The 24,438-nt window shown below is 46.3% G+C and overlaps 1 protein-coding gene across 3 annotated transcripts in view; it reads left to right on the top strand.

The window, feature by feature from the left end:
- The window catches only part of ADAMTS12 (ADAM metallopeptidase with thrombospondin type 1 motif 12), a 3,732,731-nt gene that overhangs the window by 2,183,991 nt on the left and 1,524,302 nt on the right, over positions 1 to 24,438 (top strand). For all 3 annotated transcript variants that reach the window (XM_069220543.1, XM_069220552.1, XM_069220534.1), the window contains one exon: positions 3,462 to 3,607. In XM_069220543.1, coding sequence (XP_069076644.1) covers positions 3,462 to 3,607 — 146 coding nt within the window. The remainder of the gene's footprint in view (positions 1 to 3,461; positions 3,608 to 24,438) is intronic.

Below are 24,438 nucleotides of genomic sequence, written 5' to 3'. Positions count from 1 at the left end.
TTTAAAGGCAGCCCCCATGTTAACCTATGAGAGAGATAGGTCTTGCAATAGTGAAAACCGAATTTGGCAGTATTTCACTGTCAGGACATATAAAATACATTAGTATATGTCCTAGTTTAAACATACAGTGCACCCTGCCCATGAGGCTACCTAGGGTCTACCTTAGGGGTGTCTTACATGTAAGAAAGGGGAAAGTTTAGGCCTGGCAGGTGGACACACCTACCAAGTCGAATTGGCAGTTTAAAACTGTACACACAGACACTGCAGTGGCAGGTCTGGTCCATTTTTACAGAGCTACTAATGTGGGTGGCACAACCAATGCTGCAGGCCCAGTAGCAACATTTGATTTACAGGCCCTGGGCACCCATAGTGCACTTTACTAGGGACTTGCTAGTAACTAAAATATACCAATCATGGATAAACCAATCAACAATACAATTTACACAGCGAGCATATGCACATTAGCACTGGTTAGCAGTGGTAAAGTGCTCAGAGTTCAAAAGCCAACAGCAACAGGTCAGAAAATGGGAGGCAGGAGGCAAAAAGATTGGAGATTACCCTGTAGAAGGGAAAAAGTCCAACAGAAAGGCATTTCCTATATTAATTTCTGAGAATCGCTGGATCCCTTAGCGGCGAGTTCTCTCTAGATGATTCTTTCTGTTGAAAGCATCAATAATCCCTGAATTGTATATGGAGACAATTGGGTTTACGAGTAAACCCTTTGTCAGTTTCCCTGATCCAGGTATTAAGACCTGGAGTACAACACGGGAGTAATCATGGTACTGTACAATGTTTATGTAAACAGAGTCAGTAAAGTCCAGTAACACAACGTTGTCTTTTAACCATCTTCATTTTTTATTTTTGCTTTTTCTTAAACAAACGAGCAATCAGCCAACGCACTTTCTTTGCCGACCGGGACGGACATGGCTGATCCCTTATGTTATGGGCCCTAAAGAAGTCCTCTTGTATAGGACGAAACACGTTGGCTGATTGCTTGTTTGTTTAAGAAAAAGCAAAAATTAAAAATGAAGATGGTTAAAAGACAGCGTTGTGTTACTGGACTTTACTGACTCTGTTTGCATAAACATTGTACAGTCCCATGATTACTCCTGTGTTACTGGACTTTACTGACTTTGCACAGTGGTGCCCTATCCATATCTTTTTGAATTTAATCCTTTCAGGATTGCCCTTTTGGTGGCAGGTGCTGTGATTTGTGCACAGGTATAGCCATAGATATTGGGTGACAATACAGTTCACAGAGTTTTAATACTTATGGTAGTCCAAGACAGGTGCATTTGTAAAGCTTTAACCCGCCACTAATCCAGTAGCAGTTCAATGTTTATGTAAACCACTCATCTATGTACAGACCCAGCCAGACTTAAGATGATTCTAGAGTGCTTATATGAAGAAGACTGGTTACTGCTTCCAGAATCACATGATTGATACTTTAGGGAGGCAAGGTTGAAGTTACTATACTTCAAAGTCCTGCAAAACTGCCACAGGACACCTTTTCCAACTATGCCAATCTAGAAAACTTCCCCATTCAACCTGGTTGTGCAGATAGGCAGTTTATGATATGAATCCTATCCTCTGGCACTGCCCTAAATCACACGTAATACTGGTCTAACATGTGAGCCACACCATCCTTTGCTAACTATATGCCTGTGGTCTGTTCAGCATAAGTAAGACTACTACATCAAATGACAGATTTGACAGATCAGTCACATCACAGAACTAGGTGGTTGGCGGCACCAGGGGTGCTGACTAAGCTGTGCATACTTTGGCATTGGAGGGAACAGATCTTAGCATCTGAGACTGAATTGTCGTTGGAAATGCTACACATAGCATCTTCAGAACAAATCTTAAATATGTTACATAAGGTCAAAGACTAATTAGTTATCTTTGATGGATTTGAAGCCGATCTAGTGTTTCCTATCCAGGACGGACAGAATACTTCCAACAGGGGGTTTGATGAACTAAGGTGAAGAGCACAACAGATCTTATAGACTTTGGATTTCAGGCATACCCCCTCTGCTGCCCTGGAAGTTATGACCGTGCACAATACACATTAAACACGACTAGAAGTACTACACGTCTGAAGATGCCATCAATCTGCTCCTCCCCCAGCCTTCTGGCCTTCACCGAATAACCTTGTGATTACCTGAGGCCACTTGGCTCCAATGCCTGTCACTCCCATTATGGTGAGATTGTGGGCTTGTAACTTTGTGTCCCCCTTACAAGTGCAACTGCCCCCACCCCGCCCGCCATGCGGTTACCGCCAAATGACCGCACCGCGGTCACAAGACTGCGGCGGCCATTCTGGCTTTCCCGCTGTGCTGGCGGGCGACCGCCAAAAGGCCGCCCGCCAGCACAGCGGGAAAGACCCAGCAACGATGAAGCCGGCGGAGTTGCTGGAGTGCGACGGGTGCAGTAGCACCCGTCGCGAATTTCAGTGTCTGCTAGGCAGACACTGAAATTCTTTTTGGGGCCCTCTTACGGGGGCCCCTGCAGTGCCCATGCCATTGGCATTGGCACTGCAGGGGCCCCCAAGGGCCCCGCGGCACCCCCTACCGCCATCCTGTTCCTGGCGGGAGACCCGCCAGGAACAGGATGGCGGTAGGGGGTGTCAGAAGCCCCACTCCGCCGCCATGGAGGATTCTCAAGGGCAGCGGGAAGTCGGCGGTACACCGCCGACTTTCTGTTTCTGGCCGTGGCTGAACCGCCGCGGTCAGAATGCCCAGCGGTGCACCGCCAGCCTGTTGGCGGTGCTACCGCGGTCATTCGCCCTGGCGGTTTTTACCGCCAGGGTTAGAATGACCACCCAAATGTCCTCTTAGTTAATTGTTACCTAGTAGAAGGCAATATTGTTTAGATGCATCTTGCGAGTCATGTATATTTTGTGTGATGTTTGCATTGTAAATCTGAATGAAGACTTTTTGCAAAAAAAACTAAGAAAGAATCTATTATAACCAGTACCCCTACTTTCTAACCAATCTGACATCTTGTTACTGATTTAGACCAGCAGTCCTGTGCTTTATCACTGTTCAGATTCCATAATGTCTATATAATTGTCTAAATAAAGTAACAAAGTAGCCTTTTGTACAGGAAGCATCAATTCAAAAGACTGATACCACTTTATGGTAAGTTTTCATTTCACAAATCTTGTAACCATAATTGGTATGATTTTCCTCCAACCTCTTTTGTAAAACCACCATGTGACTCTGTTCCCAACGAGTGGAATGTAAGACTGTAACGTTTATTTTCCACAAGAAAAGGGGTTTTAATACTACGCAGTTTATCACCTTCACATACTTTCATGTTAAAATAAAATTTCTCAGGAATTATTTCCAGATTGTTTTCTGAAGTTTGCAAAAATTTACTTTGACGACTTGGCACACCTACAAAAATACAACAGTTTTGTTTTTGGTTGTATTTTTATTTGTGTTTTTGTGTTCCTTTAGTGGTGTTTCACTGGTGAATGTGTAACTGTTGGAAAACGTCCGGAAACGGTCAACGGAAGATGGGGCATTTGGTCACCTTGGTCACACTGCACCCGTACCTGCGGGGCAGGAGTAGAGAGTGCAGAAAGGCAATGCAATAACCCAGAGTAAGTAGCCTTTCACTTCCAAGGAAACTGAGCTCATTATTCGAAACAATGTGCAATGTTTACATAGGATTCTGGTACCAAAATGTAAAAATGACAATAGCAGCTCTACGTACAAAGCAGTTATTCCTTTTGCTGAAATGTGATGATACCTCCGTTTTAAGCGGAACAGCCAATTTTCAGAGACTTTACTCTTTACTGCTTGAACGCTTATACTTTTGAAACATCACTATAGACATAAATTGAAGTTGAACACCTTGATATTCTTATATATTTAAAGCAACATTAAAATACCAATTCAAAAAGCCATAGTTAAGACGAGGTGGCCCAAGCAGATAACTTGAAACAGGTTTATTTGTCTAATCAAAGTCCAACCCAAGTTACAAGTACAAATCTCTATATGCGAAAATAGACTCCACAAAAGACATGTTGACTTTTTTTTTTTACAAATTTATAATAACGTACTAAGGGGCATATTTACATGGAACTGGCGCAGCGTGGTGCTGCAACAAAATTGGCAGCGCCACGCTGCATCAGTTCTGAAACGCAGGGATGCGCCATGTTTACAAGAATATGGCTCACCTCTGTGTTTCCCTTAGCGCTGGCGCTATATATATTTAGCTGCCAATGCAGGTATCCTTGCACCATAGCTCAAGGGTGTCTGCGTTGAAGGGAATGATTGTTTATGTGCAGGAAGGTGTCCTTTCCTGTACTTAAACAATCTGCAATGGCGATATGGCCCTTCTACGTGCGCTGCATAATGCAGCACACATAGAAGTAGCAAATCGTCATTATTGAATGATTGTTTATGTGCAGGAAGGGGCACCTTCCTGCACATAAACAATCATTAGTAGCCTTATGCTCTTTCTAAGTGTGCTGCAGAATGCAGCACATGCAGAACAAGCAAAAAGGAGGAGAAATAAAAGTATTTCTCCTATTTGCGATATGCTAACGCCACTTCTGGGTTGGTATTCGTTTTTCGCACTGCCTCAAATTTACAATTCCTTGTAAATCTGGGGCAGAATCAAAAGTAATGGGTATTGTGGTGGAACGCCCACAGCAACACCCATTGCACGCCCCTGTTATGTAGAAAACTGCATTGGAGCGTCCCATATTTACAAGGCGGCACTAAGCTACAAAAACTTGCTTACCTTGTAAATGTGGCGCAGTGCACAGTGCAATTAGAGCATCATTAAATGTGATACTCCGGTGGTGCTAAGGGCTTGTTATTATGCCCCCGACTGTCTCACGTGGAATAATCATAACCGCTATTCTGCATAGATCATAAACACTGAAGGCACTGACAGTACAGTGTGTCACACACACAGGACTAAGGACGACGAGGCATAGCACCCCTGCCTCAAAAAGTTGGCAACCTACTCCTATAGGGTTCCTCTTATATTTGGAGTAGATAATGGGCTTTTGAGTGCATTGTAGCTATCTCTAGGAGTAATCATCGAACTCTATGGCAGGCAGGAAGTGGGTTATTCAGTTGGATGGGGGAGGACACTTACCACCTTAATAAACACATGCTAGTTAGGTCTCAACACAAGTTTCACTAAAAACTCTGCTCAATGTCTGGTAGTTACAATTCAGGCAATTCAGAAGAGAAGTGTTTGTTAAGTTCAAGAAATGCCAAAAATTCAAGTCACAAAAACCACACTATGAAATCAACAAACACATTTAGGAAAATATAGAAAAACGTAATAAGCAAAAAGACAACAAAATTATTAATGTTGAATGAATGGAACCAGAGACGTTATTTTGTAACTTTTTTTGGCAAAAGAACCTAGGAAAAGTAAGCATCATTGAAAAATAACAGTTTGCAATTGACTAGGCAGAATTTCAGGCTAACCATGATGGAGTAGAGGTCAGGTAAATGAAGTAAATCATCCCGGATGGTTTTGAACTTAGTCAAAATGTAGCCAGTGAAGGTGTTTTAGTTTTGGAAGGATATGGCCAATTTTGTGTACTAAAGACTAGCCTTGCAGCTGAATGAAGAACATCCATTTTCTTCCACCGAATGTGTCTGGAGTTCGGTCCCATGAAATCTTTTGATATATTTTTTAAAAAGTTTTAATAGGGAGGTGTTTAAAGAGCCACTGTTCTGGAACAAACAGATTTTAGGTACAATTGAGTATGATCAGCATATTAATGAAGTGTGATGTCATACCCTTTGTGTTGCAATTCTTTATTGAAAATCAAAAAGGAATAAAACTGTAAACACAGTGTGTTGAGCGGAGGGGTAGGATACAGGACAGTGCATATAATGAAAATGCAGGCACTACACATTGGTAATAAGAAAATGTAGAAAAAGTGTAGATCGAGACGATACGAAGGAAACAACATTGCAGAACTCAAGGCATACATTAAGGTCATAACATTCCAAAAAGAAAACCCAAAGATTCGGTCTTTAAGCGGGTAGCATTCTACGAGGGAAGCAGTGGTGCTTGTCCGAGGGTATCAACGGTGCTTGTCACAGGGACGGTGAAAACGCATAGAAAGGGGAGATAGAAATTATAATGGGGGGACTGGAGGGGGAGGAGTAGGTGGGAGGGTGAAAAGGGAAAAATGGCCACATGAACAGTTAAGAGCCTGGGGTAGCAATTCTGGCAGAAGGAAGGGATGAGATTTGGCGGGGCCACCTGGTTCCAGAAAGAAAGGTGCCCACATCTGGAGAAAAATGTCCACTTTGTCTTGGAAGTTATAGTTGAGTCATTTGTGGGAGGCTGCTTGGTACATTGCTGCTAGCCACTCCTCATGACAAGGAGACGCAGGGGAATGCCAGTGGTGAAGAATGAAGATCTTGGCCGTAGCCAGGGCCGTATGTATGAGGTGACACTGAGGGTGGGAGAGGTCCAGGGTGTATCCCGGATCGTGCAAATAGATCAGAGGGTGAGATAGAGGGGTTTTGAGCAACAGTGTCTCATGCAGCATGGTCCCCACCACCTACCAAAAGTGCTGAACCGAGGGGCAGTCACAAAGGATGTGCAATAGATCACAGCAGATATCTGGGCAATTCCAACAGGTTGCATGAGCAACAGTCAAGCCACTTGCAGTTTCGCGGGGGTCCACTGCCAATCATGCATGCAGCATCTTGAGGAGGCAGAACTTCAAACGTGCCTCCCTTGTACCATAGTCAAGAGCCTCAAAGAGTTCCTCCCAATCTTCTTCCTTATATTCTGTTTGAGGACCATTTTGTAACTTAACATAGAGGATACTGAGGAGAGGAAGGGAGATAAGGTAATGGTTCAGAAGGCTATAGAAATCAGACATAACCCCACGGGAGCTTCTCCATGTCCTAAGGTAGGAAACTACTTGGAAGGGTTGTAGGGTCCAGGGTCTGGAACCTAGGCTATGTTGGAGGCAGTGTTGCAATTGGAGGTGCCTCCATGATCACTGGGGCGGCCAGCCGAACTCCTCTTGGAGTACCACAAAGGACTTGAGAGCTTTATTTGCAATGACCTTACTTAAGCTAATGATGCCTGCCACCCTCCCTGGCTCCCAGTTCAACATCCCCCCACCAAATGCGCAGACAGGTATTACCTCATAAGGGTGCATTGTTATGGAGAAGGGGGTCCACCCCAAGAAGGTGATCGGCTTGGCGACAGAATTTCATCACGGCCTGTAGGATCGAGTTGATAGGGTGTGACAGTGTCACGCCACTTCTGTAAATGGGATACAGCTGTGCTAACATGTCAGAAGCGTGCACTCCACCACGACCCACTGTGGCGTGTCTGGCGTCCCGGGGAGCATGTTGGCCAACTGAGAAAGTGTAGGGCCAGAGTGTAGTGCTCAACCGAGGGGAGGCCAAGACCACCAACCAAGCAACATGCCAAGAGATTGGCATAGGCCAAACGTTGGCGGGAGGACCCCCAGACAAAGGAATTAATCCTAGCATCTATGATGAATGGGGGGGGAATGGTACCAATAGAGTTATCATGGCAAGGCAATACATAAACCATGGGAGCATCACCATTCTCACAGCCTGTACTCTTCCACTCATGGATAAACCGAGGTGTGACTGTTAGAAATGTGGTCTTTGGTTGGCAGTCAGGTTACCCCCTGTCCAAGCAAGGACCCTCACTCTAGTCAGGATAAAGAAGATTCACACCCAGTTAACCCCACTGACCCCATTAGTAGCTTGGCATGAGCAAGCAGGCTTAACTTCAGAAGCAATGTGTAAAGTATTTGTACCAACACACACAGTAATACAGTGAACCACTACAAAATGACACCACACAGGTTTGAAACAAATAGGTAATATTTATCTAAACAAAACAAAATCAAAATGACAGAAATCCAACATACACAAGTCAAGATATGAATTTAAAATGAATAAGAGTCTTAGGGCCAGATGTAGGAAATTCAGATTTTGCGAATCGGAAATTGCGAGTCGGTGTGACTTGCAATTTCCGATTCACAAAACCGGATGCAGAACGGTGTCTCAGACACAGTCCACGAATCTCAATGGGGTCGCAAAGACCCACCTCATTAATATTATGCGACCCCATTGAGATTCCCTGAACTCACAGGGATGGTGGCCTGTTGGAGACAGCAGACCTTCATGTCTGTGACTGCTTTTTAAATAAAGCAGTTTTTTTTTTTTTGTATTGCAGCCCGTTTTCCTTAAAGGAAAATGAGTTGCAATACAAAAAAATAATGAAACCATTTGGTTTCGGTTTTTCAGAGTAGGCAGTGGTCCATTGGACCACTGCCTGCTCTGAAAAAACAATAATGGCGACATTCACAAAGGGGAAGGGGTTCCCTTCCCTTTTGCGGATGGGTTACATCCAGTGTGACACTGGTGGTAACTGCAAATTGCTTTGCGACCACGTTCGCGGTCACAAAGCAATTCTGCATCGCGGTGCGAGTCGCAAATAGGAAGGGAACAGCCCTTCCTATTTGCGAGTCGCATTCACAATTTGCGAGTCGGTACCGACTTGCAAATTGTGAATGTGCATCGCGATGGGCATTTTGCATGGCGCAAACTGCGATTTTCGCAGTTTGCACCATGCAAAATGCTTGCTACATCTGGCCCTTAATCCTTAGAAAACAGTGAGAATGCTGTTGTTACACAAAAGTACCTGGTTTGCGTCAAAAATAAAGCTGCAAGGACGAGCGTGCATCGGAAAAGACCGCGATTCATCGGTTACTTTTAAGCAAGACCGTGCATCGTTTCTTTCTTTGGTCTGGTCAGTGATGCGTCGTTTTCCTCCCTCATAAGAGAGCAATGCATCGATTTCCAAACGGGGCACCTGGGATCCGGGCAGGCTTTGCATCCATATTTCACGCCCAGCGATGCTGCATTAAAAATCCAGTTGCAGGCTGTCAGAAAACCCAGCTGCGTGGGCTTTGTATTGTTTACCAGGCTCCGTAAGCGGGTGTTGCACATTGTTTCTCCAGCCGCGATGCATTGATCTCCCAGTCGCGATGCAGGTGGAGCGTCGATTTTAGCTGCGAAGCCAGCGGCGGGTCGTTTAACAGCTGTGTTGTGGAAGGTGCATCGAAAATTTCCGCGCATGGCGGGGTTTGCGTGGATTTCAGTCCTTATCCACTAGCTTCACCTTTCAAGGGCCCCGGGACTGGATGGGGAATCACTTGGCAGGGCAGGAGTCTCACCAGAGAGTCCAGGTCCTGGCACAGAGAAGCCTTTAATGGCCCTAAGACTTCAACAACAGGAGGCAAGCACAACTCAAGCCCTTGGAGATTCTTCTAAAGTGGGAATGCAAAACAAAGTACAGTCTTTGTCCCCTTTCACAGGCAGAAGCAGCAACTGCAGGATTGCCCAACAAAGCAGAGTCATAGGCAGGGGCAGCACTTCTCCTCAGCTCTTCAGCTCTTCACCTTGACAGAGGTTCCTCTTGATTCCAGGAGTGATCTAATTTTCAAGGATTTTGGGTCCACTACTTATACTCCTTTCTGTTTTTGAAGTAGACAAAATTCAAAGAAAAGTCTTTCTTGTTTGTGAGATTCTGCCTTGTCCAGTCCAGGCCCCAGAAACACACCAGGGGGTTGGAGACTGCATTGTGTGTGGGCAGACGCAGCCCTTTCAGGTGTGAGTGACCACTCATCCCCTTATCCCAGCACAGATGGCTCATCCGGGTATTTAGGCTACACCCCAGCTCCCTTTGTGTCACTGTCTAGAGAAGACGTGCAAAAAGCCCAACTGTCAAACTGACCCAGACAAGGAATACACAAACAGACAGGGTCACAGAATGGTTTAAGCAAGGAAATGGCTACTTTCTAAAAGTGGCATTTTCAAACACATAGGGGGTCATTACGACCCTGACGGACGGCGGAGAAGCGGCGGTAAGACCGCCAACAGGCTGGCGGTAAAAGTTTTGGAATTATGACCATGGCGGTTACCGCCATGGTCATCCGCCACTTCTCCGTTCCGCCTGTCAGGGCGGAGACGACTGCTGGGCTGGAGACCTGGGTCTCCAGCCCGGCGGTCGGCACTATACCGCTGGCGGTATTTTGACCCGGCTGACCGCCATAGTTTTCATGCGGTTTGGAACCGCCATGAAAACCATGGCGGTGGGCAGTATCAGTGCCAGGGAATTCCTTCCCTGGCACTTATAGGGGTCTCCCCCACCCCCACCCCAACTCCTTCCCCTACACCCCCCACCACTCCTGCCACCCCCCAAAGGTGGCAGGACCCCCCTCCCCACCCGTACCCCCAACATCACACCACACATACACACCCGACACGCACGCAGGCACCCCAACACACATACACGCACACACACCAACATACATGCCAACAGCCACACACACAGTCAGACGCTAACACCCACATTCAAACATACACGGACACATTCATACAGACATACCTATAGACATACACGCACTCATTCCCAAACACACTACACCCCCGCAAGCATACACGCACTCACACGCCCCCTCTACATACACACACGCACACCCCCATGCACCCACACAACACACAATGCCCCCCACCCCCCTCCCCTAACGGACGATCACCTTACCTGTTCCGGTGATCCTCCGGGAGGGGACGGGATCCACGGGGACTGCTCCGCCGACACCACACCATCAACAGAACACCGCCACGCCGAATCACAGGACGTGATTCGGTGGGCGGTGTTCTGTTGACGTGGCGGTGGAGGTGGAGCAACCTCCACTTCCCCGCCGACCGCCAGTATGGCTGTTGGCGGCCCTCCGTCCAAAAAAGGACGGAGGGCTGCCAAGAGTCATAATACGCCAAGCGGAAAACCGTCACCACTGGTGGTCTTCAGCACGGCGGTCCCTCGGCGGTCTTGAGAAAAGACCGCCGAGGTCAAAATGACCCACATAATCTAAAAACAAACTTTACTATAAGATGTATTTTTTAATTGTGAGTTCACAGACCCTAAACTCCATATTTCTATCTGCTCCCAAAGGGAACTGCCCTTTAATAGTATAATAATATTTAAAGGCAGCCCCCATGTTAACCTATGAAAGAGACAGGCCTTGCACAGTGAAAACAGAATTTGGCAGTATTTCACTGCCAGGACATATAAAACAAATTAGTATATGTCCTACCTTAAACATACCCTGCACCCTGTCCATGGGGCTACTTAGGTTGTATCTTAGGGGTGCCTTGCATATATGAAAAGGGAAGGTTTAGGCCTGGAAAGTGGGTACACTTGCCAAGTCAAATTGGCAGTTTAAAACTACACACACAGACACTGCAGTGACAGGTCTGAGCTACGTTTACAGGGCTACTCATGTGGGTGGCACAACCAGTGCTGCAGGTCCACTAGTAGCATTTGATTTACAGGCCCTGGGCACCTCTAGTGCACTGCACTAGAGACTTACTAATAAGTCAGATATGCCAATCATGGAAAGCCAATTACATATGCATTTTACATAGGAGCACTTGCACATTAGCACTGGATAGCAGTGGTAAAGTGCACAGAGTATCAAAAACAGCAAAAACAGAGTCCAGCACACATCAACAACCTGAGAAACATAGTCAAAAAGTTTAGGGAGACCACGCCAAGGATGCCAAGTCTAACAGTGACCATTTTCAAAGTTTAATTTCACGCAGACAATCAAAGGGTCAAGGTTGTCTGTCAACATGTGATCCATCCCCCTGTTGACTTAGACCCCCCAGGTACATGAGATGACACAGTGTCCAGAGGAAGGGATAGCTATGGATAGCCACCCGTGTGGTCATGCGCCAAAGGGGCAGCGCCTCACTCTTGTCCTAGTTCACCCGGTATCTCAATAGTGTTGCAAAGTCAGCAATGATATCCCCAAGGGCCAGGAGGGAACTTCATAGATCAGTGAGGTTCAGAAGTATACCATCAATCAATCAATCAATCAATGCATTTATAGAGCGCACTACTCACCCGAGAGGGTCTCAAGGTGCTGGGGAGGAGGAGGGTTGGGTTACTGCTGCTCGAAAAGCCATGTCTTGAGGCGCTTCCTGAAGGCGAGATGGTCCTGGGTAGTTCTTAGGTGTGCGGGGAGGGAGTTCCATGCTTTGGCTGCCAGGTAGGTAAAGGATTTTCCTCCTGCAGTGGTTCTGCGGATACGTGGGACGGTGGCGAGGGCGAGGCTGGCTGAGCAAAGCTGACAGGTGGGCGTGTAGAACAAGAGGCGGCTGTTGAGGTATTCAGGGCCCATGTTGTGGAAACCTTTGTGTGCGTGAGTGAGGAGCCTGAAGGTGATCCTCTTCTTGACGTGGAGCCAGTGCAGGTGTTTCAGGTGGGCGGATATGTGGCTGTGGTGGGGGATGTCGAGGATGAGGCATACGGAGGTGTTCTATATGCGTTGAAGATGTTTCTGTAGCTTTGCGGTGGTCCCTGCATATAGGGTGTTTCCATAGTCCAGACGGTTTGTGACAAGGGCATGGGTAACTGTCTTTCTGGTTTCGGCGGGGATCCATCGGAAGATTTTTCGGAGCATGCGTAGGGTGTTGAAGCTTGATAAAGAGTCGGCGTTGACTTGCTTGGTCACAGTGAGGAGGGGGTCCAGGATGAATCCGAGGTTGCGTGCGTGGTCTGAGGGGGTTGGTGCGGTGCCCAGATCCGTGGGCCACCAGGATTCGTCCCAGGCGGAAGGGGATTGTCCGAGGATGAGGACGTCCGTCTTGTCTGAGTTCAGCTTTAGGCGGCTGAGCTTCATCCATTCCGCAACGTCTTTCATTCCTTCCTGTAGGTTGATTTTGGCGGGGGTTGGGTCTTTGGTGAGGGAGAGTATCAGCTGGGTGTCATCGGCGTAGGAGATGATGTTGATGTTGTGTTTGCGTGCGATGTCGGCGAGGGGGCTCATGTAGATATTGAAGAGGGTTGGACTGAGCGAGGAACCTTGGGGTACGCCGCTGATGATCTCAGTGGGTTCTGAGCAGAAGGGCGGGAGGTAGACTCTTTGGGTTCTGTCGGAGAGGAACAAGATTATCCAGTCAAGGGGCTGTCCTAGGATTCCAGTGGAGTGGAGGCAGGTTATTAGGGTGCGATGGCACACGGTGTCGAAGGCAGCCGAGAAGTCCAGGAGGATGAGGGCGGTTGTTTCTCGCTGTCCATCAGAGTTCTGATGTCGTCGGTGACTGCGATGAGGGCGGTTTCTGTGCTGTGGTTGGACCGAAATCCTGATTGGGAAGGGTCGAGCGAGTTGTTAGCTTCAAGAAAATTGGTCAGCTGCTTGTTGACGGTCTTCTCAATGACCTTGGCCGGGAAGGGGAGTAGCGAGATGGGGCGGAAGTTCTTCAGGTCATTGGGGTCAGCCGTGGGTTTTTTCAGGAGGGCGTTGACTTCCGCGTGTTTCCAGCTCTCGGGGAAGGTGGCAGATGAGAATGAGCTGTTGATGATGCTCCGGAGATAGGGGGCGATGATGGAGTCGGCTTTGTTGAAGATGTGATGGGGGCACGGGTCCGAGGGGGAGCCGGAGTGGATGGTGTTCATGGTGATTCTGGTCTCCTCAGAGCTGATGGGGGTCCAGGCGTTGAGTGTAGTGGTGGGGGCTGTTGGTTCGGTGGTGGGCGGCGGGGTCTGGGGTCCGAAGCTGTTGTGTAGGTCTGCGATCTTTCGGTGGAAGAACGTAGCATGGGAGTTGCAGAGTTCTTGTGAGGACGTGATGACGTTGGAGCTGGCGCTGGGGTTGGAGAGCTCTTTGACGATGTTGAAGAGTTCTTTGCTGTTGTGGGTGTTGTTGTCTAGTCGCTCTTTGAATGATGTCCTTTTGGTGGAGCGGATCAGCTGGTGGTGTTCACGGGTGGCGATCTTGAGGGCTGACATGTTTTCTGTGGTGCCTTCTCTGCACCAGGTTTTTTCGAGGGTACGGCAGGATTTCTTGGATTCTTTGAGGGCGTCCGTGAACCACGGGGGTTTCCTGATGCTGGTCCTGCTTGGGTGGCTTTTAAGTGGAGCGAGGTTTTCGGCACAGTTGGTGATTCACTGTGTGAGGCTGAGGGCTGCGTTGTTGGCGTCAGTGGTGATGGCTGGTGGGTTTTGGTTCAGTGTTGAGAGGAGCTGCTCTGTGGAGATTTAGCTCCAGTGTCTGCGGGGGATTTGTTGTGTGCGATGGTGGTGGGTCTCCCATTTGAAGGTGAAGTGGACGCATCTGTGGTCGGTCCAGTGTAGTTCAGAGGAGTGGCTGAAGGATATGTGGTTGCTGGCGGAGAAGATGGGGTCGAGCGTGTGGCCAGCGGTGTGGGTGGGGGTGTTCACCAGTTGCTTGAGTCCGAGGTTGACGAGGTTGGCGAGCAGGGTGGCGGTGTTGTTGTCGTTGTTTTTCTCCAGGTGGAAGTTCAGGTCCCCGACGAGGATGTAGTCTGGTGAGGCTAGGGTGTGCGGGCTGATGAAATCTGTGATGGTTTCGCTGATTTGGGGGCATGGGCCCGGGGGCCTGTAGACAAGAGTTCCTCTGAGGGTGGTTCTGGGGTCAGAATATATACAGATAGATTGTAGACATTCTGCCTGGGATGGGGCCACCAGAGAGGAGCAGGGATTGGTGAAGGGAGGTCATAAAGGGCTCCATGGCCGGGAGGAACAGTAGGAGCGACAGTAAGAATGCTTCCGGTTCCCCGATCGGAAATGGGTCCAACAGGAAGCCCCCGCAGTTAACCTGAACTGAGGGGGAGTCGTATAGGCAGTGGACCTTATTTATAAATTATTCTCCTAGGCCAAATCACCACAAGATTTCAAAGAGGTACCCCACTCAGGCCTGTTGAATGCCTTCTCGCAACTAGGGAAAGGTCAAGTGCCTCATCCGTCAGGTCTTTGGCTGCCTACATGCTATGAGTAAGGGTACAGAGGTGATTCCTGGAGGAACGTCCGGGGACAAACCCCACCTATGTGTGGATCAAGGACAGGATCACCTTGCGGAGGCTGGCAATCAGCACACCAGCAAGGTGTTTTATGTCCCCATTGAGTAGGGAGATGGGTCTGTAGCTTCCACATAGGAGGGAGACTCTCCCCAGTTTGAGGAGGACCACTATCACCGATATGTTAGAAATGCAGCCAAATGAACCCATCTGGCTGGCCTTGAGGAGGGTGTTGGTTAGGGAATCAATTACATCCCCTCCTGCCCACTTGCAGAATTCCATGGGGAAGCTGTACTCCCCAGGAGCCTTGTGGTAGGGATGTCTGGAGTCTAGAGATGGTGTTTGCAATCTCAGTCTTACTGGTTTCCCCATCTAAAAGGGCCCTACTGGCCTCGTCAAGGCTAGGGAGGTGCACACTTTTAAAGAAGGCCTCTGCACCAGTGGTGACAAGAAGGTAGAAGGTCCAATAGCAGTATGTAAATTCACTAACTCTTGTGGGAGGGTAAGAATAGCACTGGCCACAGATTGTATAGCAGGAATGGCTAACGCAGCCTCCTCTTGGTACAGTTGGGCCTCTAAAAGGCAACCCACCTTCTCGCCCTGTTCATAGTGATGACCTTTAAGTCACTGTAGGGCATTTCTGGCCTAGGATGTGAACAAGGAATTAAGGTCCATATGTGCCTTCTCCAGGGGATGGCAGGTGCGGGAGGAGGGCTTTTCAGTATGTTTAAGACCCTGTGATGTGTAACATATGTCAAGACTACATCTTACCAACAGTCATCTTCATCCTATCCAGAGATCCACTAAGCAACTTTCTGACTAATGATTGCATCAGGATCCATCAGTACACTGGTGTGCTTAAGTTGTAGTGCCTGAAACTGGTTAATGTCCTCATGGCTAATGACAAACTACAATATTGGCATTCAGCAATAACCAAAGGAGGATTTAGACCCTAATTTACTGAAAGTATAACATCACATTAATTCTACATTGATAGTAATCTCAGCCTTAACCCCTTCGCTGCCAGGCCTTTTCCCCCCTCCTGTGCCAGGCCTTGTTTTGCCTATTTGGAATAGTTCTTGCTTAGGCCCTCATAACTTTTTGCCCACAAAAGCTACCCACGCCAAATTTGCGTCCTTTTTTCCCAACATCTTAGGGATTCTAGAGGTACCCAGACTTTGTGGGTTCCCCCGATGGAGGCCAAGAAATTAGCCAAAATACAGTAAAAATTTCATTTTATTTTTTAAATGGGGAAAAAGGGCTGCCGAAGAAGGCTTGTGGTTTTTTCCCCTTAAAATTGCATCAACAAAGGGTTTGCGGTGCTAAAATCACCAGCTTACCAGCTTTTAGGAACAGGCAGATTTGAATCAGAAAACCCAACTTTTCAACACAATTTTGGCATTTTACTAGGACATACCCCATTTTTATGATTTTTTGTGCTTTCAGCCTCCTTCCAGTCAGTGACAGAAATGGGTGTGAAACTGCCGCGTAGGCTCTCATTATCCTAATGAGACTACTGGATTTTGAGCAACAAGATCGTTCACAGTGTGGGGGACTGAGTCTGACCCAAAGTGGATGAGACTTGTCATTCTAAATCCGGGTTTTGCTCCGGCTAACTAGCAGTGCCTCATCTCTCCCAAATGGAAGAGACAACTGGGCAGCTGAGCGCATGACATCTCGTTACTTACCAGGGAAGTCGTGGTCACTCAGGTCACAACCGGTTCTCTCATACACAGTACGGTCTCATATATAAATGACAAAGGCAGTTTAAGTTCTAAAGATTGGTTTAATAAAACTACTGCATTTTAGATAGCAAAGCATGAGCTGCAATAACCAGAACTATACAACACAGTAAGATTAAAATAGTAACGATTAGAGTGAAGCACAAGAATAAGGCTATCATAGTGCCGCTAGATTATTTTCTCTCTAAGTTATATTTAGAGCACAGCATGTTAAGCTCTAAGCCTGCCTTTCAGGTTCCCCCGGGAGGACATCAACCCTCATACCTCAGCAAAGGCCTGTAATCTGCATCAGCATCTGAAACGGGGCATTCAGCATCTAGTTGTAGGTCTCTGGCTGGAATCTCCCTCCTGAGGTATACTAGGACTAGGCAGTGTTTTATAACCGACACACAGATGTTCTAAGAAAATGTCCCTACGTAAGGATGTGTATTTTCTACGAAGACTGGAGGCTAAACTTCTACCACGTTTACTGGCAATGTACCAGACTGTAGCCTTGACTGAAGCACAGAGCGATCAAGAATGCATTATTTGAGAACACAGTGCTGTACTTAGCTAAACAGTGTGATAAAAGAAATTAAAACAAGATCGTAAAACAGGTTATTGTATAAATATATCTAGGGCAAAGTGCACAGTAGCCTAGTGTGTTTAACTAACATGCATGAAGCTATATTAAAAATGGCTACACTACAAAACCAATGCTGGATCCCAGAAACCTAAATATTTCTGAAAAGTAGACAAAATTCTGAATTCAGCAATGGGTAACTTGTGTAGATCCTACAAGGGTTTCCTGCAGAAAATAACAACTGAAATAAAAAAATATTGAAATTGAGGTAAAAAAACAGCCATTTTTCTCTACGTTTTACTCTGTTACTTTTTCCTGCAATGTCAGATTTTTGAAAGCAATATACTGTTACGTCCGCTGGACTCTTCTGGTTGCAGGGATATATAGGGCTTGTAGGTTCATTAAGAACCCTAGGCACCCAGAGTCAATAAATGAGCTGCACCTTGCAGTGGGTTTTCATTCTATACCGGGTATACAGCAATTCATTTGCTGAATTATAAAGAGTCAAAAATAGGTATCAAGAAAACCTTTGTATTTCCAAAATGGGCACAAGATAAGGTGATGAGGAGCATTGGTTATTTGCACATCTCTGAATTCTGGGGTGCCCATACTGGCATGTGAATTACAGGGCATTTCTCAAATAGACGTCTTTTTTACACACTGTGTTATATTTGGTACTAAAGAATGTAGAGAAAGACAAGGGGCAATAACACTTGTGTTGCTATTCTATGTTCCCCCAAGTCTCCCGATAAAAATGGTACCTCACTTGTGTGGGTAAGCCTAGTGCCCGTGACAGGAAATGCCCCAAAACACAACGTGGACACATTACATTTTTCCACAGAAAACAGAGGTGTTTTTTGCAAAGTGCCTACCTGTGGATTTTGGCCTCTAGCTCAGTTGGCACCTAGGGAAACCTACCAAACCTGTGCATTTTTTTAAACTAGAGACCTAGAGGAATCCAGGACGGGGTGACTTGTGGGGCTCACGCCAGGTTCTGTTACCCAGAATCCTTTGCAAATATCAAAATTTGGCCCAAAAAACACTTTTTGCTCACATTTCGGTGACAAAAAGTTCTGGAATCTGAGAGGATCCACAAATGTCCTTCCACCCAGTGTTCCCCCAAGTCGTCCGATAAAAATGGTACCTCACTTGTGTGGGTAGGCCCAGTGCCCACGAAAGGAAATGCCCCAAAACACTATCTGGACACACCAAAAATATCAAATACAAAACTACCTGTTTTTGCGGAGGCACCTGCTTTTTTGGTCCTGGGCTCAGCAGCCTTACATGGAAATCTACCAAACCCCAACATTTCTGAAAACTAGACACCCCAGGGAGTCCAGGGAGGCGTGACTTGCGTGGATACCCCAGTGTTTTCTTACCCAGAATCCTCAGCAAAACTCAAATTTAGCTAAAAAATAAAAATTTCTGTGTGGTATCGCCGCACCGGGACAAATTTCCTACCACTTAACGTTCCCCTCAGTCTCCTGGTAAAAATTATACCTCACTTGTGCAGGTGGGCCAAGTGCCTGTGACCGGGAAGAACCAAACACATGTCAAAATTGAGGGGAACCAAAGCGGGTCCAAAAGGGCAGTTTGGAAAAAAACATTTTTAGGCTGACAAGTGGGGCAGAATTTCTATTGGTATTCATCAAGATCCCAAGGTGCCCAAACAAATAAATGAGCTGCACCTTGCAATGGGTTTTCATTGTATACCGGGTATACAGCAATTCATTTGGTAAAATATAAAGACTGACAAATAGGTATCAAGTGAAAAATAGGTATCAAGGAAGCTTATGCATTTCCAAAATGGGCACAAGATATGGAGTTTAGAAACAGTGGTTATTTGCACATCTCTGAATTCGGGGGTACCCATACTAGCATGTGAATTAAAGGGCATTTCTCAAAATGACTTCTTTCTTACACACTGTCTTACATTTGGAAGGAATAAATGTAGAGAAAGACAATTAGCAATATCATGTGTTCTTCTATTCCTGCAAGTCTCCTGATAAAAATGGTACCTCACTTGTGTGGGTAGGCCTAGTGCCCACAACAGGAAATGACCAAAAATGCAACGTGGACACATTACATTTTTCCACATAAAACTGACTTGTTTTTAGTTGTGAACTTTGGCCTCTAGCTCAACCGGCATCTAGGGAAACCCACCAAACCTATGCATTTCTGAAAACTAGATACCTAGGGGAATCCAAAATGGGGTGACTTGTGGCGCTCTCGCAGATTAAGTCACCTAGAATCCTTTGCAAACCTCAAAATGTGTCTAAAAAACATATTTTCCTCACATTTCAGCGAAGCAAAGTTCTAGACTCTGAGGGGAGCCACAAAGTCCCTTCCACCCAGCATTCCCCCAAATCTCCCGATAAAAATGGTACCTCACTTGTCAAAATATTGGAGTTTGCACCATTTTTAGATGCGTGTACCTACCTTGTGTCAATGAGATGAAAGGTAGGTGTTCCCATCTAAAAATGGTGCTAACCCGCATAGCACCATATTTACCCCCGTGCTAAAATGACGCAATGGTGAGAGGAGGGGCTAAATAATGGTGCAAAGCTTGATGTGCATCATTATTTAATGCCTGGGTGAGACCAGGAGTTAGGGGACCCTTTGACCCTTTAACCCATTTTCATGGTTAAAAACCATGGAATGGGTCCACAGGTGCCCTCCTCAAGCCCCAGGAACAGCCCCACCCACATCGGAAGGACACCGGAGGATGGGGGACCGCATCCCAGATAAGTAGGTTAAGTAAAGGTAAGTATTTTTTTTTTTTTATTAAAGTGCCGTCGGGGGCCCAGCTTGGGGTGTCCTACATGGCACAGGGTGCAATAGCCATGCCCAGGGGACACTGGTCCCCAGTGCTGGCCATTGGGGTGGTGGGCATGACTCCTGTCTTTTCTAAGACAGGAGTCATGTGGTATGGATGATTTTGCGTCAGCAAATGACGCTAAGCTGGTTAGAGGCATTTTTTTGCCTCTAACCAGCCTAACATAATTTTTTGGTGCAGAACCACCTTCTCCTATACCGCCACCCCCACCCGGCTAACGTCATTTTTTTTTTTTTACGCTAGCCGACCCTTTGCACCGGCTTGCGGCATTCAATAAATATGGCATCCGGCTGATGCTAAATGTTTTGATGATAAAAACTGCATTAGTGCAATTTTGCATCAAAAAGTATAAATATGCCCCTCAATGTGCTAAATCCAACTCCTTCCATTTTGTGGATGTAAGTAGGGGGTTTCTGAGTATGCCTTGTGAGGCCCGTACCTCGAAATGAGCAAGCATATCTACCTTTGAAACGAAGGCAGACATGCTTGGGATTTTTCACGAAGTTCCCTAAAGAGATCATCATAAACTATGAAGAAGGGTAGTGTTTGGCACACAGAGTAGTCAATGAGAACATAGCATATGTCCCAACCACCGGTATGTGCAGTGCTGTGACTGTAATGCTCTTATACAGCAAATTGAACATCTACTAAGTCCTGACGGAGGATGAACATGGAAAGCAGGTCAAACACTGACCCATATGTGTCATTGTCCTTCAGTGCCTGCATGGCACCGATGGGTTTGAATCCATAGGTATAGATGATGTGCATCTCTACTAACTTTATTATCTGCCTCCTACCTGTGCAATATCCATGGGAAAGCACACCATAAGCTTTTCTTACTCGTTCATCTCTGTCCTCATCAGAGTCCTGACTTATCCTGTAAAGTTGCCAAGTGAACCTATACTAACAATGTGGCATATGTTCCGTCCACTAGTATGTGCAGTTTAGGGACTATAATGTACGTTAATCGAACATAACCCCTACCATGTTCTGAGGATAGATAAAAGGAATTGAGCAGGCAAGAGGGAATTCCATGATTCCCTGAAGTAGATTAAATACAATTCTGTGGCTGCTTGCCTAACGAAGCAGTCGCCCATGGACGTTTGGTATCCACGCAGAGCCACTGAAAGGTTTACTCAACTGCAACATACGCATTGTATGCATTTGAATCAGGTTGGTAAACAGTTTCTTGTACCAAGTGCAAGCTTTACGACACGCATTGTATGGTTGAAGAACCTGGTTGTTCTTGTCCACTCCGCCAATGTACTTATTGTAATCAAGTATACAGGTGGGCTTGTGGACTACGCCGATCTGGCCCCAAACCGTGATGGGGGAAGTGCTTTCATCATGAATTGTAGTGAGCATGTATAGATCATGCCTATCCGCCATCTTGACTGCGAGCAGTTCATTGGAATGCAACACAGTTCCCTGGTATTTCTGGAGCTTTTTGCAAACAAGCTCCTGCGGGAATCTTTTGTGGTTACAACAAACAGTACCGCAGTCCACAGTGCCAGCTTTGTAAATCTCACTGAACAGCTCTACTCTATAGAAATTGTCCACATAAAGGTTATAACGTTTGTGAAGGAGTGACTAGACAAGATCCTTTACAATCTTCCCTGTGACCACCAACGTGGGAGAGCAACCTACACGGTTTACTGTGGAGTCAATCCCTGTATACACTCTCAAACTGTACACATAGCCAAAAGAGCTCTCACACAGCATGTACAGCTTGATGCCATAGCGAGCACTTTTCTCGCAATGTACTGTCTGAACAGGAGCTGACGTTTGTACAGGATCAAGGACTCATCGACTGCTACATTTTTTCCAGGAGTATAGATGTCTGGAAACCTGGCAGACAAAGGTTGCAGGATAGGCCAAATTTGAACAACTTATCATGGTCTGGATGGTCCTGGGGCAATGCAGCAGAATTGTCATTCAAGTGCAGCATGCACTGCAATAGCAAAAAATGATCTCTGCTTATGTATGGTGCAAAGATGGGGGTCACACAAACTGTGCGAGTCGTCCAGTAGGACTGCATGGTGGGTTTCTACACTAACCCCATTTTGACCATAAGGCTGAAAAATATCTTCAACTTAGCCAGCAGAGAGCGAGTCCACTGGTGTGCTCTAAAACGGGGCCCTAGAGTGCCTCCATGCTCCCTCAGAAATTATTCTGCATGCAGATTTGTTTGCTGCACAATTTGTGAAGGAAGTCAACATCCGAAAAGAGTTAGACATAGTTGATTGGCAAAAAGTAGGCCGTATCGACTTTACATCCAGGGTCACCAGTAAAAGGTGGAATTTGGGGCTGCACTAATTTGGGGGGCGGCTGCCAAGAGAGCACTCTGTTTGTGCTTGCCACTGCATGCACCTGCTCTCTGGGTTGGGCTAAACCGCTGTTGGCACAGCCACAATCCACGGCCAGGAAATGGTGCCAGGAAAGCATGAATGGAAAGGGGAGACTCTCCCCTTTTTATTCATGCCTTCCTGGAATCTGGGGAGGCCACTTTGGCCTTTTTTTCCCCATCGGAGGGGTAAGAGGACGCTTACTTTGTCCTTAGGATCCTCCGGTGGGGAAACGTGTGATGTCAACATGCCTCGCGGCACGCTGACGTCTCAGACAGGTGGGAGGAGAGTGGGGGAGATGAAGAAGAAGTTCCACATCTCCTGAGGATATTTAGGCAAAAAACACTTGCACCGGAGAATTTTTTAAAGCCCTCCCTGGTGTCGGCCAATGGTCATGACCCACACCATGGGTTTAAATATTAGATAATCCAGTGAGCAAACCTATCCTCAGATCCAGCTCATGGGGAATGCCAACTGCTAGGACTAGGAGAGGTTCAGTGTGCAGACGTTGGTGCTCCCCAATTGGATCCGTCACTATTTCTAATAGATCAAGTACAATAACAGATAATGAAACATTCTTGTACGAATAACAGGCAAGCGTTACTGTTTAGAAATTTTATAGAAAAAAATTATAAGCAATTGCATGTTACATGCCACAAGTAAGTTTAGCAGGAAAGCATACAGCTCATAAGTACAGAGAATTCAGTACAGTTCTAAGTGAAATCCGGCGTAGATTCACCTTCTAAAGGTGGAAAATGATGGTCTCCTCAAAACAGAAATCCACATATTCTTTTATAGGACTTCAGACAAAGACATTCAAATATTCTGCATGAGTACATGGTTCTCAAATATGCACCAGTAGTAGAAGAAACATTTTACTACAGAATACATTTGAAGATTCTCTCATTAAAGTATTACTTTGGGTCTTAGTCATTCTCACAGTTTATTCAAGCAACTCAATTGATACATTGTTGAGCAGGAGCTTGGGACAGTTGAAATGTTCTTGGTTGAGTACAGTAAGAGAAGGTCTCTGGGAACACTCTCTTTTTATTAGTGTGAGTCTCTCAATTCTTAATTTAGAACAAGAACAACAGCAATAGTCGTCATATGATATATTGTGATGTTGGTGCAAGATGGAGGACAGAGTAAGCATAGTTTACCGTAGTGCAACTTCGATTTATAATGCGTTCAATATAAAAAAAGGAAAGCAACTCCCACAACGCTCCCTGATGATCTCTAAATCATCACTTCCTTTCTTTATTACAAAACATTATTCATTAGCTTCGGGTTCTTTTTTTTTAATTCTACCAAATCTTTCAAGGTGCTGAAGAGTTCACTTAGCCTTTCTTCAACTGCTTTATGCATACCTCTAAATTTGAGAAAGTTCTTCCCTCAACTAAATAATTCTGCTCACATTTGCTCCATCCCTGTTTCTCAACAGTTGCTCTACTATACATTAAAAATGTTTTCTTGGTGAAATTAATGCTCAGTTTTGGGGGTGGTTCTTTGAAAATCTCTTTAACCTTTACAATACCATGTTCTGCACTTGTCTTCTTTACCTCTGTCTCTTCATCTGATTGTATTCTCTCATTTAGTTCATCTACGAATGCCCTCTCATGTTTAATGTTCGTGTTTGAATGCCTTGTTGCTGGTTTTCGCCACTCCCGCCTTTTTTCCCTTCATTGTTGCTGGTTTTTGCCACTCCTGCATCCTGCCCTCCTGCTTCCCGACTCCCTGCTAGTCCCTTCCCTCTTCCCAGGTCTACTTATAGAGGCCTCGACTGCACCCAGCAACAAGGACCCTGGCTCTCCCACCAACCACCGTTACTCCGGATCAAAACTCCCCAACCTCAGCACCTGACCACCCAACAGGGTTTGCTACCTTGCCTCTCCACGTACCACTGACAGCCCCTTCACCGGCCGACATTGCCAGTTCACCTGCTCCACCAACTCACTTGCGCACCCCACCAAACAACTACCCCCAGGCACCATGACCTCTCGCCAGCTTCACTGCATACTACTAAATGTCTGCTCCCTAGGCAGACATGCAGCCAAGATATGGGACAGTGTCACCAACC

The sequence above is a fragment of the Pleurodeles waltl genome, chromosome 1_1 (assembly GCF_031143425.1).
Source record: "Pleurodeles waltl isolate 20211129_DDA chromosome 1_1, aPleWal1.hap1.20221129, whole genome shotgun sequence".
NCBI classification, from domain to species: domain Eukaryota; kingdom Metazoa; phylum Chordata; class Amphibia; order Caudata; family Salamandridae; genus Pleurodeles; species Pleurodeles waltl.
The sequence above is the reverse complement of the archived record's forward strand: the minus strand, read 5'-3'. Positions and strand labels throughout refer to the sequence as shown.